The sequence below is a fragment of the Myotis nattereri genome (assembly GCF_964212035.1).
Source record: "Myotis nattereri genome assembly, chromosome: 1".
Taxonomy (NCBI): Eukaryota; Metazoa; Chordata; class Mammalia; order Chiroptera; family Vespertilionidae; genus Myotis; species Myotis nattereri.
This window is the reverse complement of record NC_138075.1, coordinates 215,182,212-215,197,484: the sequence shown is the minus strand read 5'-3', so window position 1 is coordinate 215,197,484 and position 15,273 is coordinate 215,182,212. Positions and strand designations below refer to the sequence as shown.

At 34.8% G+C, this 15,273-nt stretch overlaps 1 protein-coding gene across 1 annotated transcript in view; it reads left to right on the top strand.

Moving 5' to 3' along the window:
- STIM2 (stromal interaction molecule 2) overlaps window positions 1-15,273 on the top strand; it is a 150,161-nt gene that overhangs the window by 81,988 nt on the left and 52,900 nt on the right. The window contains exon 3 of the mRNA XM_081083047.1: window positions 9,131-9,245. Within this exon, the coding sequence (XP_080939173.1) occupies window positions 9,131-9,245 (115 nt within the window). The remainder of the gene's footprint in view (window positions 1-9,130; window positions 9,246-15,273) is intronic.

Below are 15,273 nucleotides of genomic sequence, written 5' to 3'. Positions count from 1 at the left end.
AAAAAGGGAGAGGGAGAGAGGAAGGGGGAGGGGGAGGGAAGGGAGAAGGAGAGAGAGAGAGACACACACATTGATCAGCTGCCTCCCATAGGTGCCCCTACTAGAAATTGAACTCAAAACCTGAGTATGTACCCTGACTGGGAATCAAACCCACAACCCTTTGGTGCAGGGGATGATGCTCTAACCATGGAGAAACACCAGCCATGGCAGTAACAATATATTTTTAATTTTACTTATTTTATTAATTTATGGATTCCTGTGCAAGAAAGTATATTATTTGAGGGTAGGGGTTTTGTTTGCTTTATTTTGCTATATTCTCACTACTTAGAACAGGGAAGGCCTGGTTCATAATAGGAAGTAAATATTTATGTGAAGAATTGATTGCATTGTGCTTTCATGGTGTTTCATCTTAATGAAAATTAAAATGTCTGTTAAAATATATTTTGTTAGTAAATACTCTTAAGAGTGACAAGATATGGAAGAGCTAACATTAGTATTCTAAAAGTTTATTTTTACTTCTGTGTAATATAATCTTTCCCAGTAACTAGTGAAAATAGTTTCTTAATGAAAGTAACAGAAATACTCTTTTTACGTTAACAATCACTGAATATCTCTTTTTTTATTGATTACCCAAATAATATTTCCTCAAACTTTTGTTAACTCTATGCATATGTATGCATATGTGTACTGATCTACACATAAGGCTCATCATAGATCTTTAAATATAATAGTGCATAGAGAGTATTTAAATAAAAAAAATGCATGTACTCTGGGGCAAGGGATATTTGGAAACTCTACTTTTCTGCAAAACTTTGCTATGAATCTAAAACTGTCCTAAAAAATAAAATCTTAAAAATCATGTGCTATTTTAGTACTCTTAGTACTGGGATTCATAGCAAATTTACTAAGGTGCAGTGATGTCAGTTAGATTTGTGCCAGAGCCATATATAAAATTATTGCATTTGTATATGATGTCATTATTAGAAATTGCACATACAAAAATCATCATTGATTTTCTTCTATTAGTATTAAGGTGAAACAAGTAAGTGTATTCAATAGAATGACTATACCAGGAATAGAACTATGTATGTGTATGATTAGGTAAACCATGCAAGGATACTGATATCTGACTATGTTTAAAATATATATAGGTAGCATTGCAGATCATTGGGATATTAAAGTTATTTCAGTAAGCAATGATTGGATAATTAAAATTTAGAGAAAAATAAAATTAGATTCTAACATTTTACCTTATGTAAAATGTTAACCAGATTGATTAAAAATTTTAATAATAAAATTGAAGCTACACAGAAAATACAGGTGAATACTTATTAGACCCTCTGATAAGAACCTGTCAGTTTCCTTAATGTAGTCTAATTACTCATTCGTTTCAGTTTCCCATGGGTAACCACGGTCCAAAAATATTAAATTTAAGATACACAAGGCTGAAAGCATGTCAAATGGAAAGAACTGCTCAATTTATAGCTCTAACTTTTATCTCCAGATCTTTTTCCTCTCTCCTTAGAAAGATCTCTATTTGCTGCTGCAATTGCCAGGCGTGTGTGTGTGTGTGTGTGTACTTATGTGCACTCTTCTTTTTCCTTTAATTTCAATGTGAAAATTTGCCCTTCCTTGAGTTCCCACAAAGAAGAAAAAAGGATATATGGACATAATCATAAGATTTTGGATAGTCTGGCTTATCAAGTCAATTTATTGATTAGCTTTTGTGACTCCTTATATTTATAATTCCCTATTTGTCTCTTGCTTTTGTTTTTCTGTGTCAAAAGCCATCTTTGCTCATTACCAGCCATTAAATGAGTCTAGAACTCTAGGTACTAGACCTAATGATGGGGACCAGCAAGCTATAAGAGTTCTGATATTTGAGAACAGTAAAGTAGTCCCTCATCTGCAATGTCTCTTTCCATGATTTTAGTTACTCACAGGCAACCACAGCCCAAAAATATTAAATGGAGAATTTGACAAATGATTTATAAGTTTTAAATTGTGCACCGTTAGATGAAATCTCTCGCTGTCCCACTCCATCCCAGGACATGAATCATCCTGCTCTCTAACATACCTGCTGTGTAGGTTACCTTCCCACTTAGTAGTCATTTTGGTTATTAGATTAGTTATGAGAGAGAGAGAGAGAGAGAGAGAGAGAGAGAGAGAGAGAGAGAGACCACATTTACATAACTTATTGCAGTATATTAAAATAGTTTTTTGCCGAAACCGGTTTGGCTCAGTGGATAGAGCGTCGGCCTGCAGACTGAAGGGTCCCGGGTTCGATTCCGGTTGAGGGCATGTGCCTGGGTTGTGGGCACTTCCCCAGTGGGGGGTGTGCAGGAGGCAGCTGATCGATGTTTCTCTCTCATCGATGTTTCTAACTCTCTGTCTCTCTCTCTTCCTCTCTGTAAAAAATCAATAAAATATATTTTAAAAAAATAAAATAGTTTTATTATTTGCTGTTGTTAACTTTTTACTATGCCTAATTTATAGATTAAACTTTATCACAGATAGGTATGTATAGGAAAAAACGGTACATTCAGGGTTCAGTACTGTCTGTGGTTCCAGGCATCCACTATGGGTCTTGGAATGTGTCCCTTGTGGAAATATACTGCTGTATATTTACGATGATTTTTTTGTTGTTGCAAGTAATAGAATACCTGAATTAAAAATAGCTTAAATAATAGCAGCTTAATATTTGAAATTATATTCATAAGTCTGGGACTAAATGCTTTCAAGGTTACTAGTAATTCAGAGACTCAGTAATGTGTAGGGCTCTGTGTTAGCTTTTCTTTCATTTTGTTGATTTTCTAATTATGGTTGGAAAGGGCAGCAGTAGCTCCAAGCATTGTATATCCTCCCATGTTGACATGAAAAGTGAGGAAGGAGATTAGAAAGATGTTGTTCTCTCTTTTTCTGTCTCTCTTTGCTTTACCAGAGGGAAAACAACAAATGTTCCCACATGTAAATAAAGTATATAATAGATATTTCATTAAATAAATACAAATGGTTAATAAACACATAACAGAATTTTAATTTCAATAAGACTCTAGGAATGCCAGGTTTAGTTCTGTGTTTTTCTTGGGAATTATCAAACCCTTCTTGCATTAGAAGTTAAGAGAGAGTATGTTAAAATAATGTTCAGTCATTTCAAGAAATGATATAGAGTATACAAGTCAAGGCAGAAGTTTTACTCATTACTTTAAAAGAATAAGTGATTTACATGAAATAGGTGACATTGTTGAGTGTTTACTATGTACCAAATACTCTTCTTTATACTTCATGTGAAATAAATAACTTAATCCTTACACCTCTTTGACTTACGACTTTTATTACCATTTTGCTGACTAGAAAACTGACGCACAGAGAGTAAAGTAACTTATTAAGGTCATAACTATAAATGGTGGATTTGGGATGTAAATGTAGTTTGGAGACTGGGTCTGTACTCTCAACCTGTTTGATAGAACCATTTTGGATTGAAAAGAGAAATATGGGCAATTCATGCTTTATTAGCATGTTATCACCTTTAAGAGTTTTGAAATCTGCGTTTTTACAGAATATCCAGGTTAGGATGGTGGTGAAGAACTTGAACTTTGGAATTCTTTAGAATTTACTTCCAGTAGTAGGTCTATTAAATAGCTATATAAAATACAATACATTGCAAACTCTCCTTTAGCCTTAGCTTTTTCATCTTTCAAAGTGAGACAAGAGTAGTATCCTTCTTATTATGCATCATTTCCTCTGAGACATTATGCTGAGCAATTTAATATTGTTCTCAAGACAGGAAGACCCTGCAAATTTTTCAAGGAATCCATCTGTCTTAACTGACTCACATATCGGACCTTGGACACTGTTGTTTTGATGACAGGTGTCCTTTGGGAATCTCTGCTTACATTGTCAGTGAAAAAGCTGTATGTTTTCTATTTATGTATTATGTATTTTGTTTTAGAATCTCTGAAATGGTACTTTAAGAATATTGAGTAATCTTATCTTTATAAATGTCTGATGTTTCCCAAATGTTCATTAAGCCTACCAATATAGTCAGGGTGAAACTCATTGACTCAGGCTTTAAACTTCAATAGCAATAACAAGATCAATATATAAAAACCAACCAAAATAGTTTTATTTAATATAATTTTATTGTCTAACACCTCTATGCATTATACATTTTTAAATTAATCTTCATAACCATATGAAATAGACAGTTTTATTTTTCTCATTGTACAAAGGAGAAATATGAGGCTAAAGAGGATTTAAGTAATGGTTAGATTTTGAATAGTCTGTCAGACTGCAGAGTTTGAGTGCCTAACTGGGATAATAAATCACCTCTCCTAGGTATTGAGGTCTTAAAATTGTGTATTTAAAAATAAAAGGGGAAACAGATTTATCATTGTCATGTCGTGGAAATCAGGACAAGAATTGTGTAGCCCAGGCATCCTGAGGGACTGAAACTGGAAGGTCATCAAGAATCAAGGCAGTTCTGGTGCTATTTCTTTTGCTTTCTTTCCTCATCTTTGTCCTCTTTTGTTACTTTCTCTTTCTGCATATTGGCTTCCTCTGTTGTCCTTATCACCTGGCCCATCTTGATTGTCCATAAAATGCCACCTTCAATACCAGGGTCTTTATCACCTTAAAAACCCAGAGCCATGGCCAACTGACCCTTTCATTGTTTGAATTATAGTGTCCTGTGAGAGAGAATCCTGCTATCCTGCTTAGGCTCTGGATTGTCTTCTTTTGGGTCAAGTGTCTGTCCTTTGATCAGATAGCTGTGGCAGTGGGTGATCAAGCGAGGAAGGGGTGACTGGATACTTTTCAGGGATTTACACTAATGTTGGTAGGGTCTCAGGGAAACAGCCCCAAAATATGCCTATACAGCAGGTCCTTGAGTCATGTCATTTCATTCAACCTCAGTTTGTCAAAATGTTGATGAGATGCCATAGGAACCTAACTCTTGTCTATACCAATTAGCCTGTGGTAAAATTGGTTTCATTATACATCATTTTGTTTAAAGTCACAGAACCTATTGATGATGTTAAGTAAGGACTTACTTTACTAACATGTATCAGATAATATTAAAGCAGTGTCATAAAAATAATAGCACAAATACAAAATACAAGTAAGATAACATAAAGTAAAATATAAACAACAAAAATAAATGTAACAAAAAATAACAGCACAAATACAAATATAAAATACAAAATAATAGGTACAAGAAATTGGTTAATTTTTTAAAAACTACCTTCCTGGATTTGAGTATGTAATTTCTATAATGGCACTAGAATAATTTATTTCAAAGAATTATCTGTGTGAATGTTTTTGAAAAGAATATTCAGTAGTCACTATTTATTGAGCACTCTTTTATTTCTATTGTCAATTCAGGTTTTCCTATAGTAGGTTTGCATAATTGGATATGCTTCCCAAGAATCTACATTATTTGTTGTACATTATTTGAAGATTTGCTTCATAGAATTTAAGGGTCTGTTTTCCTATTTCATAATTCACTATTTCAGTGAATAAGAAGTACTTGTAATTTGTCATGCATTTTCAGTTTTTGATGGCTGTTCTTAAAATTTTTCTAGTAGCCTGTCTCATTTCTAAAATTTGCTGTTTTCTAGGGAGTTTTTTAAAAGTCTGCTTAGAATGGTCTGCTCTTCTGTAGGATTTTGGGAAGAAGGTTTAATGGAAGCAGATGATTTCTAGTGTATTAGGTTCAGGTAAACATTTTCCAACTTAGTTTCAATGTAAAGTAATTTTAATTTTACTATTTTCAAATCATATTTTATGATAAAAATGTTGAAGATACATTTAAGAGATATACTTTTATATGGTTTGTTGTGAATTGCATTATCTTGGGCTTATATTTTAAAACAAGTATTCGGAGCAGACAAAAGTAGATTTACAGTTGGGAGTACATAAAACTCAGGATTTTGTTCCTTTATCATTATTAATTATTGTATTATTTTCCATATGAACAACTGTAAACCTGTTTTTTCACCACTCTGTATATTCATTTTTAAATGGTAATTCCAGAAAATATAATTCAGTGTGTTTTTTGGTTTTCACCCAACTTCCTTAGGAGCTAGGTAGTTCTTTTACACCTAATGAGCTTTAGATGCTATCATAAGCTTAAAAAATTTTTTTTGCATTCTTTTATTAAGTGTATATTTTGGCTGATAGCTATACACTTATTCTGGGCTTCCTTAGAGTTCAAGTTACTAGAATGCTGCATCTAGTCTGTATATGGAAATTAGCTTTATTTTTCTGAAATATATTGATCCTATGCCACAAACTCTACTTCTGGCTTCTTTGTGTTCATGTGGTGAGAAGAATTTCCCAAGATGTTTGTTGTTGTTTTAAATGAAACAGCTGCCATTTATTTCAACAGACTGGGCCATTTCCAAAGCAGGCTTCCTACCCTGTTCTGTCAGTTATGGTTTTCAATCTAGAATTTCTCTCTAGAATTTCTCTCTAACTTTGTTAAATCTAGAATTTCTTTCTGACTCTGTTAAAGATAGGGGCAGTGTCTGAGTATCTCAGTGGAAGTGACTTCTTTAGGTATATGAACTAGATTCTGCAGATATCAGTTAGGAAGAGGAGGACGGATGGGTGGGAAAAGAGAAATAGAAAATAGGAATAGAAATAGACAAAAGGAATTGCGGTAATGAGGCAGGACTGTTTAAAAATAGCATTTAAAGTGGCATTTAGAAACAGAGTAAGGAATTATTTTAAACAATAGAATATATAAGGACTAGAATAGACCTTTTAGGTTAGTACTTTCCAATTACCTATGGTGAAGGACCAGATTTTTCATTTTTAATTCATTATGCATAAGGCATGCATAGTAAGTACATTTATCACATGCTTAGGTCAGATGCTTTGAAAACATTGTCAGATTGCTATAAAGGTTCTAAATGGCTATTTTCCATTTCTGTCTATACTAGTGGTTCTCAACCTTCCTAATGCTGTGACCCTTTAATACAGTTCCTCATGTTGTGGTGACCCCCAACCATAAAAGTATTTTTGTTGCTACTTCATAACTGTAATTTTGCTACTGTTATGAATCATAATGTAAATATCTGATATGCAGGATGTATTTTCATTGTTACAAATTGAACATAATTAAAGCATAGCGATTAATCACAAAAACAATATGTAATTATATATGTGTTTTCCGATGGTCTTAGGCGACCCCTGTGAAAGGGTCGTTCGACCCCCAAAGGGGTTGCAACCCACAGGTTGAGAACCGCTGGTGTATACTATAGATTGGTATCAGTTTAATGACTTACCACCGTGGAATAGTGTTGTTGATCCTAAAAGCTTGCTTCTTCATTTTTGCACCTAAGGTATTAAAGCTCAGAAAAGTGAAATGATTTGCTCAATATTATACAGCTATTAAAATTGTCTTTTTTGTTTCAGTAGAGAACAACTCTACTCAACAGCAAAAGTTGGTCTTTTGTGTAAAGGTGATGCTCAATGTCAGCATGCAAAAAGTGAGAAAAATATGCCCTTGGGGATTTTCACTTTCTGCATTGTGGATTTCTGAATTAATCTTTTGTATGATTGTATATTTTTGGAATCAGAAGAAAATAAATAAAAAGACCAAGTAAATCAATACCAAAACAATGCAAATCAGAAATGTTGAAGTATAAAAAGCATAATAATTGGGGGAAAAACTATTAGTTTCATGTAATTTGATTAGTGAGTTTATATGGGAAAAGTGTCAAGAGATAAGGCCTAAAAGATTGTCAGGAACAGGATTGGTAATGGTATGTAAGCCATAAAAAGGAGTTTGCTTTTTATTTGGCAGACAATGGGGAGCAATTAAAAATTTTTATATAATAAGTAATGTACAACAGGTTGGTTTTCAACAAAAAGGTTTTTAGTGCTTTCTCTCTCTAACTAGTGGCCCGTTGCACGAAGATTTGCGCAATAGGCCTTCCTTCGCCTGGCTGCCGGCTCCAGTTTTCCTCCGGCACCCGGGACCCAGGCCTTTGGTCTAGCCACAGCAGTGAGGCTTGACTTCTCCCTTGGCGACCCAGGCCCCCAGCCCCTCCTTGAGCAGAGCCCAAGGTGAGCGGGAAGCTTGGCTTCCTCCATCACTGGGAGCAACCCAAGCCTCCTGCTCGCTCCAGCTCTGTGGCCGCTGGCATCTTCAGTCGTCTTCAGTCTTCACTCCGTGCCTGTGTATGCAAATTAACCACCATCTTTGTTTGGTTAATTTGCATAGTCGCTCTGATTGGCTGGTGGGTGTAGCGGAATGGCGAGTGACGGAGTGATGGTTAATTTGCATGTTTCTCTTTTATTAGTGTAAGTAATAGCTTAACACATTGTTTGCGGGTAGTTTTTATCGCGTGCTAACAGGTGGCGCGGGCCATTTTTGCTAATTTTTTGCGCAAATGGCAACGTTCCGTAAAATTGCGATAACTTTAGTTTACATATTTATACATTACCCGCATTCTACTGCTAGTCTATAAAAAACGTATTAATACATGTCCCGTGCTCTACTACACTGGTAGAACGTATAAATACGTTTCCTGCATACAATGTGTTAAAAGGTAAGAGAATATAGAAATTTGGTGCAGTGATTGAGATTAGTATTTAATATCTCTTGAAACACTAAGTAGTTGGTAAAAATGTATAATATTGAGGCAGGATATTATGGTGTTGAACACAACCAAATTGTTTGGGTTGGAATCTCATCTTTGCTTTTTATTATTTTTTTCAACCTTGGACAAAATAATTAACCTCTTTGAGCCTTGGTTTTCTCATCTATAAATTGGGCACACATAATAGATCTGTCATGAAGTTAAATAACTGTGTGTGTGTATGTTTTATGATAGGTATGTAGACATATTTATTAAATAATGTAGAATAGTTCCTGGCAAATAATGAACCTGAAATAAGTACTTTTACTGCTGCTGCTGTTGTCATGATTAGTAATAGAAGGCATTTCATTAAGTAAATTGCATAAACATGTATGAATAATGTGAATATAAAATACCAAAAAATGTATATCAGTTATTATCTGATAATCACTACCCACTGGATTTCAAACTTTTTTTTCTCCATTATAGAGACTAAAATGGTGAATTTGAGTATATTTAACTTAGTGTTTTCTCTTTTATAGTTTATCAGAGAAGATATGAAATATAAAGATGCTACTAAAAAACACAGCCATCTGCACAGAGAAGATAAACATATAACTGTTGAGGATTTATGGAAACGATGGAAAACATCAGAAGGTAAGACTGTTTTTAGTGATCTAGATTCCTTACCTGCTCTTCTGCCCTGCTTAGCCATTGTTAACTCACTAATTGCATATAATCTTACAAAAAAAAATCAGTGTAACATTTCTGTGAGGATATTTCTCTGAGGATACTTATATTTTAGTAAATAATTATTTTGTCAAGTAAACATGGATCCCAAACTTTTCTTTTTAGTTATGGAGAACAGTTTCTAAGGTCTTTAGAAGGCATAGAACTTATAAGTTTTTCCTTAAATATACCCTTAATGGAGTTTCCTAATATTTTCATGCTGATGTTGTATAATTTATATTTTATTTCTTTTTCTACTCATAAGTTCTCAAGCTTATTTATGGACAGTAATTGTTTAGGGCAGGAGAAGTATATGACTTAAAACCTTAACTTGATCCCTAATACTAGAAAGCTACTAAAATATTTTAAAAAGTCCATTAAGCTTTTTTTTTTTTTAGTAATAGTCAACCAAAATGTCTAATGTTTCTGTTCTTTTACCAAAGTCAAATAATTATGTTGTAGCATATGTTTTTCTCTGTAAGTTTGAATAATGATGTGAAATTAAAAGGAATCTAGGACAGATTACCAAGTAGGAATATAGAAAAGTAATAAAATTTGCTAGACTGTCAATGGTAACATTTAGAAATGGGCAAAATACAGGAAGTTATTCCACCAATGCTCAATATTTTTATTAATGTAAATGGTTTAAAAGAGGTGTGTTTTGCAATATACTGGGAAGAAGAAAAAGAAAGAAGGTAAAAAACACCACCAGTTTAAATAAATGATACACAGACTTCAGAAATCTGTCTCTCCATTTCCCCTCCCCATATCACTTTTAAGTAATATGAACTTGAGTAAGAATAGGAATAAATGAATATACATTTTATAGGGGAAAGTGCTAAATGGTATGAAACTCAGTAAGACTTACCAGGAAATATAGTAATATGTAGATATTACTAAAGGAATTGGATATCCATTATTGCTACTAGTGTATTTTAGGTATTAGGTATGTGATAAGTTGAATGGAATACCCTTAACCATTGAAAGAAGGAAAAAGGATTTGGCCATTTCTCATCACTTGCTATGCTACCACCTGGTTCAGCCCCCATCTCTTGCCTGAGTAATTGCAGTAGCCCCTTAATGGTCTCCCTGCATATACTTGTCTTCTGCTACAGTCTGTTTTTCATTTAGTAGAGTAACCTATTGGAAATATAAGTCAGATCTGTTCAATACCCTTCAGTGACTCAGAGTAAAAGCCAAAATCTTTACAAAGACCTTATAAGCCTCTACATGATCTGCCCTCCACTGTCACCCTGTTACCTCTCTTCCCTCTCTGTCCTGTCCATCTTCCTCACTCACTGAGCTTTATTCTTGCTGGACTCCTTGCTATTCTGCAACTGCAGGAATGCAGACACCCTCATGGCTAACTCCATTACCACTTTCATTAAAGCCTATCAGGGCTATTCTCTCTTGAGGCCCACCCTGGCCACTCTATTTAGCTATCTTGATTCCTGTTACTCAGCGTCACACTTTCCTTTCCCATAATGTGTATCACCTTCTAATATATTACATAATTAACTTATTCATTATGTTTGTCTCCTTTCTCTCTCTCCCTGTCCCCAAGAATATAAGCCAGCGGGGTCTTTGTTTATTTTATTTATTAATGTGTCCCAGATCCAAGGGAACTCTGTCCTTAAACCCGATTTGGGTTTCCTGCCCTGGTGAGTTTGGTGAGATCTTTTGCGATCTATGAGAATGTTTGTTATTTTTCTTTTTTAAACTTAAGGCCTTTTCAAGTTAAAAAGTCTCGTTTTTCCTAGGTTTTCACCTTAATTTCCACCCTTAAGATTTCACCATTATGATGAGAAGACTTTCCTCTAAGTCTCCAAAGACTTGTCCTAACTTATCTTTCCTTGCTTCCTTTTCTCCGAAGCCCATCTTTTACATAATATTTTTAGGGGATTAGGGCGTAGGCGGAGTTGTCTCAGGGCTCCTACTAAAATAGTTTCATGAAGGATAGAGGAGTCAGTTGAGTGAAGTAAACCTCCACAGAAGCTTAATAGTGACCTAATTCATATTCTCAACCCATGTCAGACTCTCTTTATGTATTAAAGGGGTCATGTAAAGGCAGGGCATTGTTGCTAGATCACTCACTGTTTTTAAATCATAGCCTGACAAGCCCCAGTTTTCCTGGAGTATCTCAGGAATAGGACATGCCAAATGTGTAGAATTCTGCTTTTATTTGGTGTATTTTGTTTCTGTATAAAGAGTTCTTTTGGGAAACAAAAAATGATTATTGTGAAAAGTTTTGAAAACTGCTGATATAGAAATTAGAATGTACCTATAGCAATAATATGCAATTCAAGGTTATTTAGTTCAATATGAATACAAATATACATATGCGTGCACACACACACATGCATACACACACATACAGAATTATACTTTGCACATCATTGTTGTATCTCTAATGCCTACAGCAGTGTCTTATTTACTTTAATATTTAGTAAACACTTGATGAATAGATGAATGTGTAATGCTGATCATTAGATAGTCAGTAGTTAGGTTCATCAAATATTCAGTGTATCAAACATCATTTGAGTTCAGGCATTTCTGCCAAAATGAAATGTATGAACTCCTGAAAAACATATATCTTGCAAAATTACGAACTTCAAAATTGCAGAGTTTATGGGAAATAATGGGTTGAAGCATGCTCAAAACCTATGCAACTTTGTAACCAGAGCACTAACACTACTAATAAAAATACTAGCACAGGTGAAAAGATTTGTTAACTTTCTAATCAATAAATACTATAGTAGGTATTGGACTTTATTTAAAAAAATAAGTAAAGATAACTTAATGGGAGGAGGTTTTAGGTAGAGTCGAGGTTACTAAATTATGAAGATGAAGGCGAAGTGACAGAAGATAAGAACTGAGCAGAACCTGTGGCCAAATTGAGCTTAAAGAAAGAAGGGAGTGGTAAGAGGATATTAAGTTCATAGTTTGCTGTGTTGGCATTCTGTAAGCTTTGGATCCTTTTGCTGCTACTTGGCAGTGTAAAATGATAACATGTGAGGAACAGTCACATATGAAATGATGTGACATATATTATATTGACATGATCCCTGTTTACCAGTTACACATAAGCTAATTCATATTAGAATAGGTATAGCTATTGTGTGGTGAGCCGGCATTGGAGCATGGATATTAAAGATGAGTTAAACAGTGTCTGGAATGTAAGGAGTGAACAGCTAAGTAGGAAAGACAAAGTACACAAATAATTACAATATATGTGATATGTACAATAATAGAAACAAGTGTAGGATATAGAGATAGCTCAATGGAAGGAGTAATTAACTCTCTGAAAATTGTGTTTGGAATAGGCTGTGAGAGTTGACCAGGAGTTCTAGAAGGGGATATCGAGGTAGACCACAAATGGTAGCCCCCTCATGACTCCTTCAGTTACCTGAAAATTTACTAGAAGTGGAAATGGAGGTGGCAGGCTATAGGAAGTATGTGTGCTTTCAAGTTCTTCAAATGTAACTCCTGGCCCTTCTCTTTATGAACATTAAGACATTGGGCACATTATAAAATTCACTTATAAAGTGCAATTCTTGTGTGATATGAATGAATAATGTAGTAAAAGTGCCTGGCAATACCTGGTAGGCAGTAAATGTTTACTTATCTTTATGGTAAAGCTGAATAACTGAAATATTCAGCTGTATTTAAAGTTTTGGAAGGTTTTTGATTCAGTTCCATAATACTTACTAATAAAATGAACAGGTCTGTTAGGCTAAATACTTGCCATTATAATATGTAATTTTCTGAAGGGTGAAATGTACCCAAGATCTTTATGGAATGTTGTCAACTGACGAAAATTAAAAGTGTGTTGCATAAAAATTGATCCTAATTTCACATAGAAAAATTTCAGTGTGACCAGAGTGCACTTTTTTGGGGGGGGCCTTCTGTAGAGAATGCTTGGTCAGTTTGCACATGATAATAGTCCAGTGCCAATGAAAGCCTTTTAAAAATGAGTATTAGATTTTAGACATATTTTTATAAACTGGATATGTTGTTAGAATTGCTGAATACAATTAAATAGTAGCCAGTTACCCAATAAAGGAAAATGTAGATGGAAAATTATTGGTTATGTGTAAGATTTAAGGATCATGGTGGATAAAAACCTGATTAAGTAATTATTGTTTTTAAAAAGGTAACTCATTGGGTTAAATATTATAACATGTGTCAACCGTGAGGTAATCTTTCCATCCTGTTCAGCATGGGTCTTACCTTACCTAAGGTCACTGTGTAACTTGGGGCTTTACAAATTGAATAGGTATTTTGAAATTTTGCAGAAGATTTAATATTTTTTATTAGAAATTTAAAGGAACTGAAATTGTCTGAGAGAAGTGAGAGGTAGGCACTTACTAATGACTGTTGCCAAGTCCAGACAGACAGAAATGACTGTTTTCTTCTGTTTAAGAAAACAAAAATGTACATGTTACACAAAAGGAAATATAAAAGAAAAAAATTCCTGACCATGTATGGTAAATCTCTATAAGTAAGGAGGATTTATAAACATTTTATTTATATACCAGAGGCCCCATGCATGAATTTGTGCACCAGTGGGGTCCCTCGGCCTGGCCTGCAGGATTGGGCCGAAACCAGCTCTCCGACATCCCCTGAGGAGTCCCAGATTGTGAGAAGGTGCAGGCCAGGCCGAGGGACCCCACTGGTGCATGACTGGATCTGGGGAGGGATGAGGGAGGTTGGCCAGCTGGGGAGGCACTGCAGGAGGGCTCCAGGGCATGTCCGGCCTGTCTCACTCAGTCCCAATTGGCTGAACCCCCGCAGCAATCTAACCTACTGGTCAGAGCGTCTGCCCCCTGGTGGTCAGTGCACATCATAGCGACTGGTCAACTGGTTGACTCTCTCCCCCCTGGTGGTCAGTGCACGTCATAGTGAGCAGTTGAGCGGCCTTAGCATATCATTAGAATGCTACGCTTTAATTGGTTGAATGGCCGACCGGTCGACCGGACACTTAGCATATTAGGCTTTTATTATATAGGATATCCTTAATATTTATAAGGATTTTCTCCTGGGAGTGAAAGTGTAAAGAGATCTTTAAATGTTGATAAAATGTACCAGCTTTTTCTGATGTATCCTATTGGTTACAGTGAGACTGGAATGAAAACAAAAGCAAAAGGGTGAGTAAATATTGTTTAGCATTATCAGAAGAGGAACTAAAAATGTAGGCCTTGCAAATAATAAGGTGACATTATCTTTATACCACCAACAATATATATATATATATATATATATATATATATATATATATATTTTATTTTAAATATTTCTATTGATTTCAGAGAGGAAGGGAGAGAAAGAGATAGAAACATCAATGAGAGAACCATCAATTGGCTGCCTCCTGCACACCCCCCACTGGGAACTGAGCCTGCAACCCGGGCATGTGCCCGCGACTGGAATCAAACCTGGGGCCCTTCAGTCTGCAGGTCGATGCTCCATCCACTGAGCGAAACATGCTAGGGTCCAACAACACAATATTTATACTCATATTTACAATATGTGTAACATTCAACTGTGGTAGGATACAAGAAAGTATAAGATAATACCTTTCTCCTCAAGGTGCTTATATTATTGTTAGTATCACAGGTGAAATATTAAAGTAACAACAGAAGAAGGTTTGATTAAATACTAGGTAAGTGGTACTATTATACTAGTAGTCAGAGTTAGTATATGTGAAATAAGAATAAATGAGTATTTTATATTTTTGCCTTTTGCCATTAATATGTGTTTAACTTTTATGTGTCTTAATTTCATCATCTGTTAAATGGGGATAAAAGTCATCTATCACATCAAATTGTTGAGGTGAAATGAATTTGTACATGTAAAGTGCTTAAACAGTGCCTAGAACATAGCAAGTACTCAATGACTATTTCTTATTTACTAATGTTCTTGTAAGACAAATGCGAACAAGTTGGGAATATTTGAGAGT